This window comes from Psittacula echo, assembly GCF_963264785.1.
Source record: "Psittacula echo genome assembly, chromosome: 2".
In the NCBI taxonomy this organism is placed as follows: Eukaryota; Metazoa; Chordata; class Aves; order Psittaciformes; family Psittacidae; genus Psittacula; species Psittacula echo.
In genome coordinates this window covers 8,580,937-8,596,216 of record NC_137737.1, presented here as the reverse complement: position 1 = coordinate 8,596,216, position 15,280 = coordinate 8,580,937, and the positions used below count along the sequence as shown (strand labels likewise).

Below are 15,280 nucleotides of genomic sequence, written 5' to 3'. Positions count from 1 at the left end.
AACACTGCAGTGGAGAGAATGAAAGGATTTTGTTACTCCTCTTGTTTTAAGTATCTTAAGCAGATTCTCAGACCAGGTACTAGACTATCAGAAAGCTTTCCTGCACTATATTAAACTGCGAAGTTTTTCATAGTGGCTTACACAAAAAGCTGAATAACTTTTCTGACATTCTTATTTTCTTCCTTCTTGCACACATCAACTTACCCATTTCCAGGAAAGCTTAGTGGTGGGCTTGCATTTCATATATGTACTTTTTATTTGATATATCAAAATGACTTTTTTTGGCATAACCTCATGTTTTCACTGTCTTGATTTACAAAGTATACTCTGAGAAGCACTTCTAAGGATTTTCTTTCAGACACTGTAGTTAATTTATGCTCATACGCAACAGAAGAACCTTTTTGTCCAGTTTTAATATTTAAAGAAAATTCAATTGGAAAAATAGAACTGTTTAAAGATTCCAAGTTCCATTAATTTATAACAAATAAGGTTTTCACCTGCATCAGGGTACCTTAAAATCTTTTCATTAAATAGAAGAGTATACAGAACTGTAGAAGATGCAGATGTTTTACTAAAAGCATATATGCAGTGTCCAGGTTGGCTTTTGAAGTCTTTCTAATGTTGTGTACATAAAAATCATACAGTTGAAATCAGCAGTTCACATAACACATTTGAGTAGTTGTGTTTGGCATAATTGTTATATAGCTCTTTGTTGTTAAAATGCCCGAATTTGCTATAGCGTAAAATCTGGTCAAGTCGTACAGCTGGATATTTGGATTTTACAAATATGTTTCTTATTAGTGTTTCATTATTAGCTGCAGTCATTATTTTTAAGAGTAAGTGCTCTAAGTATTTTCAGGTAAGGTTAGGTGCAAGTTGGGCTGTTCTGTCACATCTCATTCGTTTACAGAAAATCTTTTTCCTTGTTTCTGAATTTGCTTGCTGTGATTCAGTTTTGTTAACTTACTTTAACAAGGTGGTAGTTACCAATTATACATCAGACCAAATGTAGGTGATTGTGCATCATGAAAGGTTGCTGTAATCTGTTTTATAAACTGGGATTTTTTTTTTCTCTGAGATATTAGCAAGTGCTAAAGGAAAAGATTGTGTTAAACATTAAATAATTGAGTGTAGTACGCTTACATGTTAAATATACCAGATGGGATAATCTGTTCATTAAATAGAATGTATTTAATGTAAAAACATTTAATTATAAATGTAAAAACATTTAATGTTTTTCTTACTTGTGAAAAGATTCAGCATCAGTAGCACGTGTTGCCCAAGCAAAACCATGAAGCCCTTGGCATCCATTTGCCAAGGTCTTTTGTGGTTGCTTCTGTTGCAGTCCTCGTCCTAGTGGCTTTCGCTGGAATTCCTTTAATTTAGTAGGATTTTAGATGAGCAGATTTGTAGTAAAACTGTGAGTATCCTTTTCCTGATCACGTGAATCTGTCATTACCAGGCAGCATAGGATCTTGTTTGGGATTTTTTCCTGCTGAACAGATTATTACACTTTTTCCGTACAGAAACAGATACTGGGGTCTTAGGGCATGTACTTTTAAAGCCTCAAATTCTTCCACTTTCTCTTGAAATTCCTAAGCCAGCCTTTCACTTTAATGTCAGATTGTTTAAGGTCACTCTGGATACATCAAGGCAACCTCTGCTGTCTGCTAATATTGATCCTACTTACATTCAAGATGATATGTCATAGCATTTTTCATGTGGCAGTTAGTGGAATGTGAAGGTAGAAGTAAATGTATTTGTCTACATGATCAAAGGGTACATTATATACTTTACCTTGTGTGGAAAGGTAGGTATAATTGTATGCTTTTGTGTATATCTATAAAAATTGCTGGTTTTGTGTGAGCTAAGTGCAAAATATGTTTATATTAGTGTGATTGGTTCCTTTTTTAGTGTTCGTTTCTACAATGATCACTTGCTGTTCTACTTGCTTTATATAGTAACCAAGAATATTCTGTACAAAACCAACCTCTTGTCAATGCAAAGAAATTTAAACTTAAAAGCAACCTCAGGTATCACAGTTCTTACACTTCCTGACAGAAAGACTATACACTTTGTATATGTATTTGGCTTTGGAAATTTGTATTTTCCTTGTAACTGGTGTTTCTGTGATTCTCTTGAGTTTATGGCATGAAGAGGGAAACAGAAGATATCTGTTACTCTTCTAATGGCTTTTGCTGGTAGTTTCTCTGATCCCAGACTTGTAGAGGCATGTCTGAACTCAGTTATATCTGGATTTTCATAGCATCCATGTGGCTTATTCAGTAATAGCTCCTTCAGTCTATGCTTCAGTGATTAAAATGGGGATGTTTTAACAGTGCAGTTGCAGTTAATCCAAAGACATAGATGTGCAATTGATCTTGGGATAAAGTGTATTGAAATACAAAAGGAGAATGTGTGGGGTTGGGGACAGGGTCTTAATTTCTTTGTTTTCTTTGAACTGCTTTGTGTGAGTAAGCCCTTCCTTACTGGATGTCGGACCGATCAGACTTAAATAGGCTCTGGCTTATACCTCCCTGAAAAGAAAGAAGGTTTCCGCAGTGCTTGTTTTACTGCTGCTCCTCACCAAGCTGACGTAAAGGTTTAAAGCACTTATTCTGAAAGTGATTGCTTTTCAGCAACCTTATAATATCAAAAACTTGCACAGAATCCCTTCATCTGTTTGGGTATGAAACGTAGTCCCATAAGGCATGTCTATTTCTCTTAGCTGCTTTATTGTAAGTTGTATTGTTTGTATTAGAAGTGGTTTACAAGAATACAAAACTTCCACATTTCCTAGCAATTTCCCTATCAGTATTTCAGTAACTGTGGTGTTCTTGTGTGCCTTTGCTGTAATCTAGGAAAATACAAATTCTTGACAAAAGTGGAACTAACCTCAGCTTGTTCCTATAGGCCAGCTCTTGAGGTGACAGAGCACTCAGCATAGAGTTAATTACTGCTTAACGTCTGGGAAACAGCAAATCTGGGCCCCAAAATGACCTTTAATAAGAGACTAGAAGTAATGAGAGATTCTGGTTAGAGAGTTTAGCTTTTATTATTGTTGCTTGTTTCTTCCTTTCTAAAAGCTGTATTGTCTTTTCTCTCTGCCCTATAGTTTTGTGGTATACTGTATTAAATCTGCTTTCCTTTCTGTTCCTTTTAATTTTACATATCTGTTCTTCAGGCAGACTTGCTTCAGTTATGTAAATTTTCCATAGCAAAATGGAAGAACTGTAAGGACTTTGTGCTGCCGAAAAGGGAATCAGTTATTACCTCTGCAGAACTGTTTTCTTTATTAAAAAAAAAATCAAGATTAGGGACTTAAATGGAACTGAGTAATTTGCATCTATTGGTGTAAAACCTGATAGTTTTCCTGTAGTGTGTTGAATTCAACTGATGCATGTCTCACAGAATTTCTATTTGTAGTTGCTTCTGGAGGGAAAAATACTCTGTAGTTTGGTACTCTGCTGGGACAGAGGGTAGATTACAGGTGACTCTGGCGTGCGCAACGTTGTGTTTTGATGGCATCCTTGCTCAGGAAGTATATGCACTACTACTGAAAGAGCCTGAACACTTCCCATGTGTGGGCATAGAAGTTCGGATCTGATCAGCACAGGATCTAGGAACAGGAACAACAGTTGTAGCTGCAGTCACTCCCCCGGTCCAGATCACTGGTTACCTGCATGACCTCCTATGCCACTGGGAAAGTAGGTGGCAAATAAGCCCTCCAGGTGGGTTGTGAGTCAGGAACATTTCCTTCAGAGGAAGCTGTCTCCTACAAGGCCATAAGTATATGTATATGATTTCCAGCATATGAAGCAGTTGAGGGGATTAGTTTGCCTTCTGCAACCAAGAATTCATTTCACAGCATTCCTCTTGTGATTCTCGGGTGGACTGACATGCACTGTCATAAGCAGCGCAAGTTTGATTTTGCTTTGAGTATGTCACTCTTTCTGTCAGTGCTTGGCTTTAGCAGATGGGGACACAGATTGTAAACAAAGTGTGAGAGAGCATTCTTTTATGTATAATATGTCAGTTATACACTTGCAAACTGCCTTCTGCACAGGCAAACTTCAGTTTGACTTGCCTAGAATGACTAAACTGGAGGATTTCAGATGCACTGTCTTATAGACACTTTGGCTAGCAAGACTTAAGCCAGAATAACAGGTAAAGATGGGCATTACTGGCATATTTTTACTCCAGCTGTGTGTTGATTACTGTCAGGCATGGACAGAAGGTCTCACTCTCTCAAATGTTTACTTCACAAGGGATACTGGTTTTCATAGTAACATGTATGGGGTTAGAAAAAGGCTTATGTCTTCTAACCTTGATGTTTTATTTTTCTGAAGGCTGTTGTGATTATTCATGGGGAAGAACAGAAAGAATATTTTCATTGTGGAGTAATCACAAAACCAGCAAGAATTTGCCCATCATCTGGACAATCTTCCTATTTTCAGGCTTGGTCAAAGACACGGGATAGGAGAGTATAGGGGAAGAGGGAGGCAAGACTGCCAACAGGGTATTTATGAATCAGCCCTAATTTCCTTGCATCACGATGGTGAGACTTTCCATGCACAATTCAGAGGACCTTATATTAACTATTTTCAAGTTAAACCGTTAGGTAAGCCTTGCTTTTCTTGTTTGTGAAAAGCAAGTAAGTTGTATATCTAGAGGAAAATTGTTACCCTGTGTTGAGGTTCCTCGCTTGAAGAGGGAATTTAGAAACCAAAGTGAAGATGGTAAAATTAGCAACAGTGTCAGGAAAGCTGAGCAAACGAATGGCTGGGAACTGGAAGAAATCATTAATGTCCAGGAAATAAGTGACTGAGAGAGATAAGAGGGGCTGATAAAGGTTCAGTTGCTAAGCACAAATGGAAGTTTTTTGTTATTGGTTGATATGGGGAAATCCAGTTATTTGGCACCTGGATGAGGTAACAAGTAAGAAACGTATGCTGTATATTTTCATAAAGGGTTAATGTTGGGCAAAGTTTGTTCCTAATGACTGTAATGCATCATATATTTGGGAGCTGGAAGTCCCTTGGTATTTAATTGTGCTGATGCCTTCCATTATATTGTGCTGGTCTTTCTGAAGGGAACGATAAAAAGCAAATCTCAGGAATGTGTTAATTACCTAATACATGACATAGCATGGAGGAAGCCTGTCTAGTGGTTGAAACTTGGCACATAGTTTAAAACACAAGTTAAAACCAAATTAGATCTTCTGGATTGCTTAATGCAACCTTCTCTTAACAAGGGATGTGATTCAAAAGCCTGTCCTCAGACTGTCAATAGAAGGGTGAGCGCTCAGTAGCTTTGTTCCTGTTGTCTCACAATTTGCCAGGTGAGTCATGAGAGTGACTTGTCAGATCTGAGTCCTCATCAAGTGGAATTTGAGTTCTACCAAGCTAGTTTATTTTCCTTGTTTGTGGATTGCAGTTTCTTTTAGGATGCTTTCTTATTTGAAGTGTTTCAAGCAGTGTGACTTCCACTTTGGAAGAACTCTGAATATTTTGGATCAGAAAACAGTGTTTTCTTGAACTGTTACATTAGCAGATACAGCAAGTCTTGTAGGCTGTGTTAGTATGAGGGCAAAAATTATTACTGCCTCATGTGTAAGTGCTGGGTTATACCTGCAGCCTAAAACTGGGTTTCAGTGAATCTCATATTGTGGTATGCATTTATTTGAGTGTGTGTCTCACCATTACTGTTTTCTAGGTTTGTCCATTGCCTGCTGGTGTTAAATGGCCAAATATTTTGTCAAGGATTGTGTTTGAAAGAACACAAAAGTACTGTCCTCTGTGTTTTCAGCTACTGAACGTTGCTTGAGGCTACTGTTGAAATGTCTTGCTGTTCAAATGAAAGCATACGTGTATGTAGAAGGCCAATATAATAAATCAAATAAATTCCCTTTAAACCTTGAAAATAATCTTCTTAGGAAATTCCACTGGTTTGTTTTGGTCTTATTAAGCAAGTGTTAGGTGAATTTAATGTTGGTGTCAGTATTTACAGGGCACTCAGTCTGACACATACCTGCTGCAGATAATTCTGCTGAAAATGACTTCATTTTCTTAGCTTTGGTTTGATTTTATGTGGACTGCTGAATCTTGTAGTGTATTATGTTTGTCATTTACAGTCATATAAAAATAGCTTATTGAAATTAACATTGGCTTTATTTGTATTTTTAATGTCCCTTACTGGCACATACCTGTTCCTTAACTTTCCTGTCAGTCATGTTTATAACTACTGTACTAGCGTACACCAGTCTAATCAAGCACGGGGAGCTGGAGTACCTCCTTCTAAATCGAAAAAGGGCCAGACACCTGGAGGTGCCCAGTTTGTTGGCTTGGAATTGTACAAACGGCTAAAAGAATTTCTGAAGAACTACTTGACAAATCTTCTTAAGGTAAGATGGAACCAATCTGTGTTTGTAGTAGTACTCTGGGTTGATTGAACAAAGCTTGTGTGAACAAAACCAGAGGTGTATACAGCCACTAGAAGTAAAAGGAATGACTTTGAAATCTGCTTTTGTCTCCATTAGCTATTGGAATGTTTTGTAGGCTTCACCTTGGGCCATAGATCAGTTGCTCTCTGTCCTAGTACCTGTGAGCTGCTTTTCCTCTTCAAGCCAAAACAGTGTTTCTGTATTTTATAGAAGTAATGTTATATGCCATCTTAAGCTGTCCTGTATCTTGAACAAGAATAGCTAGACTTGTAACCAACTAACTAACATAATAGTAATGCTGAACAAATGCTTGTCTGTTATGTTGAAAATCCTTGATGATAGCCAGTAATTTGATTTAATAAATAAACTACTAATAGAGGTGGATGTTGGGCTGCTGTGTAGGAGAATGGGTTCTAGTTATTTTTGGAAAGGAACCATGCTTTAAACTTCTGGGGTTTTAGTTTTGAGCAATAATAAAAGATTTCTTGGTGTCCTTTCAAGCCTACTGTGTAATTAACTTATGAAGCTGCATAAAGGTGTCAGCAGCCTTATCCAGAATGCACTGTGGCTTTATACCCTTGTCCATTCAGGCTGTAGTGCTCCAGTTTGGAAATGTACTTGAACTTCCATGTGTTACAGTCTTTTCTGTAACAAGAACAAACATGATGCCATACCCATTTCCATGAGTATGGGGTTCTGTTTTCTACCTGACAGGATTCCAGAGAAGACCCCATCCACACTTGTTTCTTTCAGCTCCCCAAGTAGCAGTAGCGGCAGCAGGCAATGTGTTTTAGGGAGATTGTCATGTTGAACACATTGCCGTTGCACTGACATGTTCTACTGAGCTCACTTAACCATGTGGCTGGCTGTTTTCTCATGTGGTGCCCTCTTACTATCCCACAGGAGGGATGGGACTGCTTCTGGAGCTTTTTCTGTGCTATGTAGTGTTTCTTTTATCAGTATTTTAATTTCTGAATCTCATACTGGCCTTGTCTTATTAATGTAGAAGTGTTAGCAGTATGTTTCCTATAATGTATTGCATGGTGTACATTTATTACACAGTAAGGCTGTACACTCTTAGATTACCTTGGTTGTACCTTAAAATTACCCAACAGTACTGGCAAACCTGTTATTTCAGGATGGTGAAGATTTGATGGATGAGAGTGTGCTGAAATTCTACACCCAACAGTGGGAAGATTACAGGTTTTCAAGCAAAGTCTTGAATGGGATATGTGCCTACCTCAATCGACATTGGGTTCGTCGTGAGTGCGATGAAGGTCGTAAAGGAATATATGAAATTTATTCAGTAAGTAGCTTTTTGAAGTAAGTGATTTATCCATTCCATCTGTCATGTTTGCATTATTGGCCTTCAGATTGCTTCCTGAAACTTGTAGGAAGTTCACAGAAGTTTTGAAGAAGTGGGAACAGTAGAAACCTCCCCCCTTCCCATACTCCCACCCCACTATAGCTGTAAAAATTCCACAGGTCTAAAGCTGTGAGATGTTCAATCTGCTTTGTACGTATTGGGACTACCAGTATTAGACTGTCAAGGGATGTCTGTTTCTGTATATTTGCTGCTTATACTGTTGTCTGTGTGCATCAGAGTGGCCTTGTCATTCCATTTAGAACTCAGTCAAGTGTTTCAAATATAGAACGGAGAAGTAAAATGCATTTTTTTTTCCCCTGTTGACTTCAATACATCTCTACTAATTTTATAGCATCCAAGCTGCTAAGATTCAGTCAACATTTGGTTTGTAATAGAAGTTATTTTGGTGTAGTTCTGAAAGATTGATATGTGATCTTGGTATTTTTTTTTTGTTATGTAAAGTAATATAAACGGGAAGAACACAACAGAAGTTCTGTATCTTAGATCACTGGAAGTACTTGGGGGTTTTTTAAATGAAGGATAATTATTGTCCTTGCCGGTGGAGCATTAGAGAAGTGATGTGTTATTTTACTGTTTCACTAAAATAACTTTGCAATGTGGTAGGAAACCAGTTGGTATTCTTGCTTCTCTCCTTCTTAACTTCACTAGCCCAATGCTAAGGGACTCTTGTCAGCCTGAAAAATCACCAACAGAAAAGGCTGTATGTTGTCAGAGTGGCCTGCAGGGTTTGTTAGTTTTCAGAGTTGGCAGTGGATCACTGTCTGAAAAGGGGATATCTTGAGTAGAGTTAGAAATAAAGCAAGTGGTAATTTTACTGTCTTGATGCATAAGAAATGTGTGTGCCAAAATATAATAATAATTAAAAGCAGTTCCAATTATTTAGCGTACTATATCAGCTTTCCATAAGGAATTATCCTGCATGTGTATGTGTATATGTACAAATACTTTCTTACTGCATCTTTTATTTCCCTTTCTTTGCTTCTAGCTTGCCTTGGTGACCTGGAGGGACTGCTTATTCAGGCCATTAAATAAGCAGGTATATATGTGTTATATCTATGGGGTTTTTTTATAGGGTTGATTCTATATATTGTTAGTAGCTGTTCCAACGAGAATTTGAAGGGAAGTGGGGGGGCAGACAGGGTGGGTTCAGAGAATAGAAGGGAGCCTTCTGCTCTTCTCCTTTGATGTTAGAAAGGTGAATATTTGAGGCCTTTCTCTGTGTGTGTGGTTAAACCTTGATACCAAGACTGTTCTGTTACTTCTTTGCTGAGAGGACCCTTGGGGCTCATGTTAAATAACATAACTTCAGCTGTTTCCAAGCCAGGCAGGCTGATGGTCATGTCTAATGGTTTGAGAGATCTGTGAGATATCTGTGTGAGAACAGATAGTGACAGGCCTGGGATTTTGGTCTTTTTAGTGCTACTGTGAATCTTCACATTTACATTAATGCCTGGACCATTCAGTTCACATGTTTTTAATGAGTGAATTGGTGCAATATAAAACGACATTTCCATCACAACAGAATATTATATTCATGTATGTTGATTTTGCTCTTACTGACCAGTAATTCATGATGGCAAGACTGTATTATATTATGAAAGTATTAGCTAGATTTCAGTTTAGAAGAACAGTAGTTACAGCACATTATTTACCAGGAGATAGCTTGCTCTGTGATAGTTAGTTCAGCTCTTCCTGCAAAGCTTTCCTGTTATTTCAGGTATAAAACAAAGAGGAGGTTGGTTTAGAAGGTGCTCTTTGAAATTAAAACGAAACAAAAACCCCAAGCGTTTTCATACCCTTTTACAGCTCACCACTAATTGGACTGTAATTATGTTGTAGAACTTAAAGATGTAGCATACTCTGTGATGTCTGTTCAGGTGTACTTTAGATTTAGTTCTCAAGGGGCTTGACTTGAATATAGGAATACACTCCTCATTAAATACTATGCTTTACCTGCCAGCTGCTTTCTCTCTGCTTGACTTACTTCTAATCTGTGTTTTCTAAGGTAACAAATGCTGTGTTGAAATTGATTGAAAAGGAAAGAAATGGTGAAACTATCAATACAAGGCTGATCAGCGGAGTTGTACAATCTTATGGTAAATGAGATTTCTCGAAGGTTTTCTTACTCTTTTAAAAACAAATAAATGCATATTCCCTATCAGAGCCCAGAAGTAGCATCCCACCCGCTTGGATGTCTGGTAAAGATGTTAATGGTAAAATAAATGTAGTTATTTATGGTTTAACTTTGTGCTTGTAGAGACCCTTGACATAATTACAGTTGATTGTACCATACTTGCAAAACTTGAAAGTGCAACTGATAGACAAGAGTGTTAGTTGCTTACAAATTGGTTATTTAGGAACTAAATCTGGAAGGGGGGAAGCATAGTAGTTTAAAGAGCGTAGTGGGACTGGTTTTTTCCATTTGCGTGAAATGGAGAGCTTTGCCATGCAGATTAATGCCTGGTTTAATTGATTAAAAAAACCCCATGTATATATGCAGTCTGGAACTCTAAGAGGAAAAAATGGAAGGGGAATTTGGACTAGTTTTTGAGATAGTTACCCAGATCCTATCATCCATTTAGTAATGCATCAGCAAGTGCAGTTTACAGAAGTAATGTCTTGTTCTACGTATTTTTAAGTGCAAAATAAATACATACTGTTAAAAGTTATAAAAAGTGGTGCTGATACTGTCCCAATTGATTCCCTCATGTAAGTTAGGAGAGAGTGTGTTTATTTGCAAGAGACTGCTTCATTCTTTTAGACAATTTTGTCATTACTTGCTCATTTTTGGTGTATTTTTTTAGTGGAGCTGGGGCTGAATGAAGATGATGCATTTGCAAAAGGACCTACACTAACAGTCTATAAAGAATCCTTTGAATCTCAGTTTCTTGCTGACACAGAGAGATTTTATACACGAGAAAGTACTGAATTCTTGCAACAGAACCCAGTCACAGAGTACATGAAGAAGGTAATTTATTTTATAAGCTATGTGATTATTTCTGGATACAGATGTTTATTTAGAGGTAAAGTAACAGAAATTCTTGGCTTTTGTTACCATTTTCTTAAACTGCTGATTATTTTGCAGAAGCAGTTAGCTCTCTTTCCCCTTTGGTGATCTGCTTTTATGATTATCAGGTCTGAGTTTGTCTCCTTAAGTGTATTTCAGTAAGTACAGTGAAAGTCTGGAACATTCTTAATGGGCAAAATAGAAGAGAATGATAAATTCACATTTTGGTAGGCCTCAAGACACCGAAACAGTCATTCTGCTTTAGACCTACAAGTTACTGTTCCTATACAAGCAACTCTGTGTTGGGACATTTATTGAAATCTCTTCCTGAGCAAGCCAGCCAAGGAAGTAGCTGATGAATTAGCTTTAATTCTCTCAGAATATTTCAGTATAGTGAACACTGCACAATACTTTTATTCAACAGAGGATGGATTTAAATTGTTACTGATTCAGGGGATCCCAGAAAAGGCAATTAAGAGCAAGCTGGATAGACATTGACTATGGCTAGCCTGGTTATTGGGTCAGTTGTACTTAATGTGAAATAGTTAGGTCATCTTCCGTCTTGGGCAAGTGCTGCTTTATATATTTTCTCAGCACGTTACCTGACTATGAATTGCTACTTGGGTTTTTTTTTTTCCCCATTTAACTAAGAAAAAGAAAAGCTAAAAAAATCATCTTTTTGAGTATGTAATAACCAGATGCACATCCCTCCCTGCACTATCCTTGTGGGTTTTTTTGTGTAACTGCCATAGAACACATTGTCTCTGAGTCTTGGCGTTAAAGTCAGTGATTTACCACCCCCCCCCAAAAAAAAAAGTGTGTGTGTGTAAGTCCTAGAAATACTACAGTGAAACAAGTCCTGCTTTTAGTGCATTGGGATAGTTGCCCAGTAGTTCCCAGACTTACCTATGTTTGTTTTTCTGATGTTGAATTCATTATTTTTGCTCCTTCCCTTTCCATTTCCTGTCTGACTTTCATCCTAAAACAGAGTAAGGGAATTTGTCATCCATAACCTGAATGACTGGCTCATCCAGGCTTCCTTGGTGCAGCACAGTAAAAAGCTGTCTGAAGGTCATTGCTATTTCAGGAACTAGAGATTAGTGGCAAACAGAACCTATTAGTACCCCAAACAGTCTTCAAGACTTCAAAAATCCACAAAAGAGCAACTTGCTTCGCTTGAAGCTGATGTCAAAGCTGAAAGCGCGTATAAAGCTAGCATAAGGCAGGGGAAATCTTCAGCAAGAAACTGTACAGCCTTAAGTCTCTGCTCAAATTAATACACTAGAGATGTAAACAAGCTGTTTGGGCTGTCTTGGCATCTCCTTACAGATAATCTGCATACATTGAAATGAAACTGAGCAAGAAACTGTTTTCATTACTCATTTCCTGGGATTTAACTGATGAAATGGAAAAAGACATGTATTAGACTCTACAGTAAATATCATCAGAGCCTGCAAAATGATACAAACTAAGGGATGTGGCCTGAGGGAAAGGAGAAATGTACAAATCAAAGCTAATAGTTCATTGGAACAGGTTGTCTGATCTCTCTAGTCTGCATGTTTTTGCTGGAGAGATCATGAGAGAGATCATGCAAGTTTTCAGAACTATTAATCTAAAATTCAGATAGGTTTGTCCTTCAGTTTTATCCTACTTCATTGCACATAAGGATTTCTTAACATTTTTTACTCAAACATGACAAGGCAGTTTTGTAAACTTAATGATTTTTTTTATTGGATATTGTAATCTTGCATGCCACTTAAATGCCTGGGACAGAGTAGTACTCTCCATAATTATTACTCGGATATTACTGGAATTCTGCTATGAAACACTTTAAATGAGACTGATGTGAAAAGCTGCAAGTTGTCCAGCAGTCAGGTGGCACATTAGCAGTAAGAAGGTCTTAAAAGTCATCTGTTGGAAGTCTGACCTAAGAACACAGTAATCTGCTATTAGTACGCTTGCTTGACTTTCTCAGTGAAGCACTGTGCATTGAGTTCTAATTGGAGATAAATAGCATTGCAAAAGAAAACCAGAAACTTGTTGGAGTACCTTAGTGCACACCAACGTAACATCAGTGTTACCATGATACAGTAGAACTATGGTTGTTTCTTGTGGAATACTCAATGGCTTAATTAGGATATGTGTATGTAGTTATACAGGCAGGCTTACCGAGTTTAGAAGGATTATGAATTTTTCTTCTCAGGCCAGAACTCATGAGTAAAGCTGGCACTGCCTGATGTGCTGTAGGGAATACAGGTCAGTATTTCTTAAGACTGTTCCTTGAAATAAAGTCTCAAACTGAACTTTTGATCTTTATAGTTAAAACAGGCAAAGATACTGTTGTATGAACGAATTGTTTTTCCCCTTGTTTCTGAAATATGACTTTAAAAGGAAAATGGAGTTACAAGAACACAAGTGGGAGAGTTTAAGAAAATTTAAATTTAGTCAGAGTGAATATTTGTTTTCATAAAGGAACTCAAATTTAGAGTTGACTGTTAACACAATGGCAGCATTTATAGAATCATAGAATGATTTGGGTTGCAAAGGACCTTAAGATCATCCAGTTCCAACCCTCCTGCCATGGGCAGGGACATCTCACACTAGACCATGTCACCCATGTCCAACCTGGCCTTGAACACTGCCAGGGATGGAGCACTACAGAAATAAATAAGATAAACAAACATAATGAACATAAGATAAGTAGTCCTGCTAGTCTGATTGCAGTTTTCAGTGTTCATCAGACAGACTTGCTGCTGTTTGCTGTCACTAAGGAAGCTGATTATTATTCCTTACTCGTAAGAAAGAGGCAAGTGCTCTGAAGCTTGAGGTTACATCCCTTCCCAAACAGTTGACTTCTTTATTTCTTATTTTTTTCCATCTAAACCTGCACTGGTCTGACTCTAGGAGAGGGTAATCCAGGACCATATCACAAGAGCTAAGTGCAAAATGATTACAGAAATGAGTGAAGCTGACAGCGACAAGAGATTATTTAAAGCCATCTGTGTATGATGCAGTGTAGTTGCAGTGGAATTGTTTTGTTGTTGTTGTCCATAATATGATCTTCCATGCTTAGCTGGTATTCCAAAACACCAGGAAAATGCATTAACTTAATTTCCTTCTCTTGGTGATGTTATTAATTTAAATAACTTGGAGCTTTAATAATGTAAATAAGGGGGCATGTGTAATTCATCCCTGATGATGTGCTGCAATTACAGATGGCTTGTAGAGTGAATCTTTAACACCTTTGCAAACAAAATAAGGTAATTGTTATATAAACATCTTCAGGGTTGATTTTGGCATAAGCACTGTTCCTCGAGTGACATCTAGGATTTTGGTTTGCCAGGAAGGTACACTTACGTAGCATTTTATGTGCCAAATTAAATGCTAGTACAATTTAAATGATTGTAGATTATTGGGAAGCTTTCCCTTGTAAGAATGTAGATGATAACATTCAAATTAATTTGTCATGGGCATACTGTTAAATTGCTTAAATAAATAAGGTTTTCTGCCTTTTAGTTTTGTGGGGGCATGGAATATCTTCATGTTTTGTCTTAAACAAAACTGCCTCTTTAGCTGGAGAGCTCGCTGATGCTAAAACTGCAGCTTCTCATGTCAGCAGCTTTCTCTTCTTCTGACAGCATCTTTCCATCTTCTTATTCAGAAGCAATGGGAAAACAGTCTTGCTGTGGTTCTCCCCCTATTCAAGCAGTATATAATATTATCATCAACATAAACATCAATTCCATGTGTATGTTATGATTTCCAGAAAAAATAATTGCTTAAGTAGGTGGACCATAACTCTGCATTAGTGAGAGATTTGGCTTTTTTGGTGGTGTTTTTCTAGATGAATGCTGTTTGATTTCTGTTCTGCCTTACATACACGTTTCGTATTTGTATCTCTGTTCTTCAGGCTGAAGCTCGGCTTCTTGAGGAACAGCGTAGAGTTCAGGTCTATCTCCATGAGAGCACACAAGATGAGTTAGCACGAAAATGTGAACAAGTGCTTATTGAAAAGCACCTGGAGATATTTCATACGGAGTTCCAGAATTTGTTGGATGCAGACAAAAATGAAGGTAAGGAGATGGAAACACTGGGTTTAGGCTTAGAGCTCCTCCCTGGCGATTTGTGAGTAATGTAAATTCTTGTGATTGCTAAATGTGATTTGTTCAGGCACTAGATTAAGAGAGAAGATAGACACTAAACTAAGGGATGAGCAGCTTTTGATTAAATTGGGATGGCTGAGGGTGTTGCCTCAAGGAGCCTATTCTGATTCCAGATATTAAGGCAAAACAGCACTAGTTTTGATCTCTTTTAACATGGCTAGAAGAGCTTCAAGAGCACTTGAGCCATCCTTCCAGCAGGAGATGAAGCTCGTATGAAAGAGATGTAAGACGAAAAACAGACCTAGAGTCTCACGAGCTGTTTCAGCTTAGTCCATGGATCT

At 37.7% G+C, this 15,280-nt stretch overlaps 1 protein-coding gene across 3 annotated transcripts in view; it reads left to right on the top strand.

Moving 5' to 3' along the window:
* Nucleotides 1-15,280, top strand: part of CUL1 (cullin 1) — a 51,509-nt gene that overhangs the window by 20,160 nt on the left and 16,069 nt on the right. For all 3 annotated transcript variants that reach the window (XM_080611612.1, XM_080611610.1, XM_080611611.1), the window contains 6 exons: nt 6,229-6,403; nt 7,581-7,748; nt 8,815-8,865; nt 9,835-9,925; nt 10,634-10,797; nt 14,747-14,909. In XM_080611612.1, coding sequence (XP_080467738.1) covers nt 6,229-6,403; nt 7,581-7,748; nt 8,815-8,865; nt 9,835-9,925; nt 10,634-10,797; nt 14,747-14,909 — 812 coding nt within the window. The remainder of the gene's footprint in view (nt 1-6,228; nt 6,404-7,580; nt 7,749-8,814; nt 8,866-9,834; nt 9,926-10,633; nt 10,798-14,746; nt 14,910-15,280) is intronic.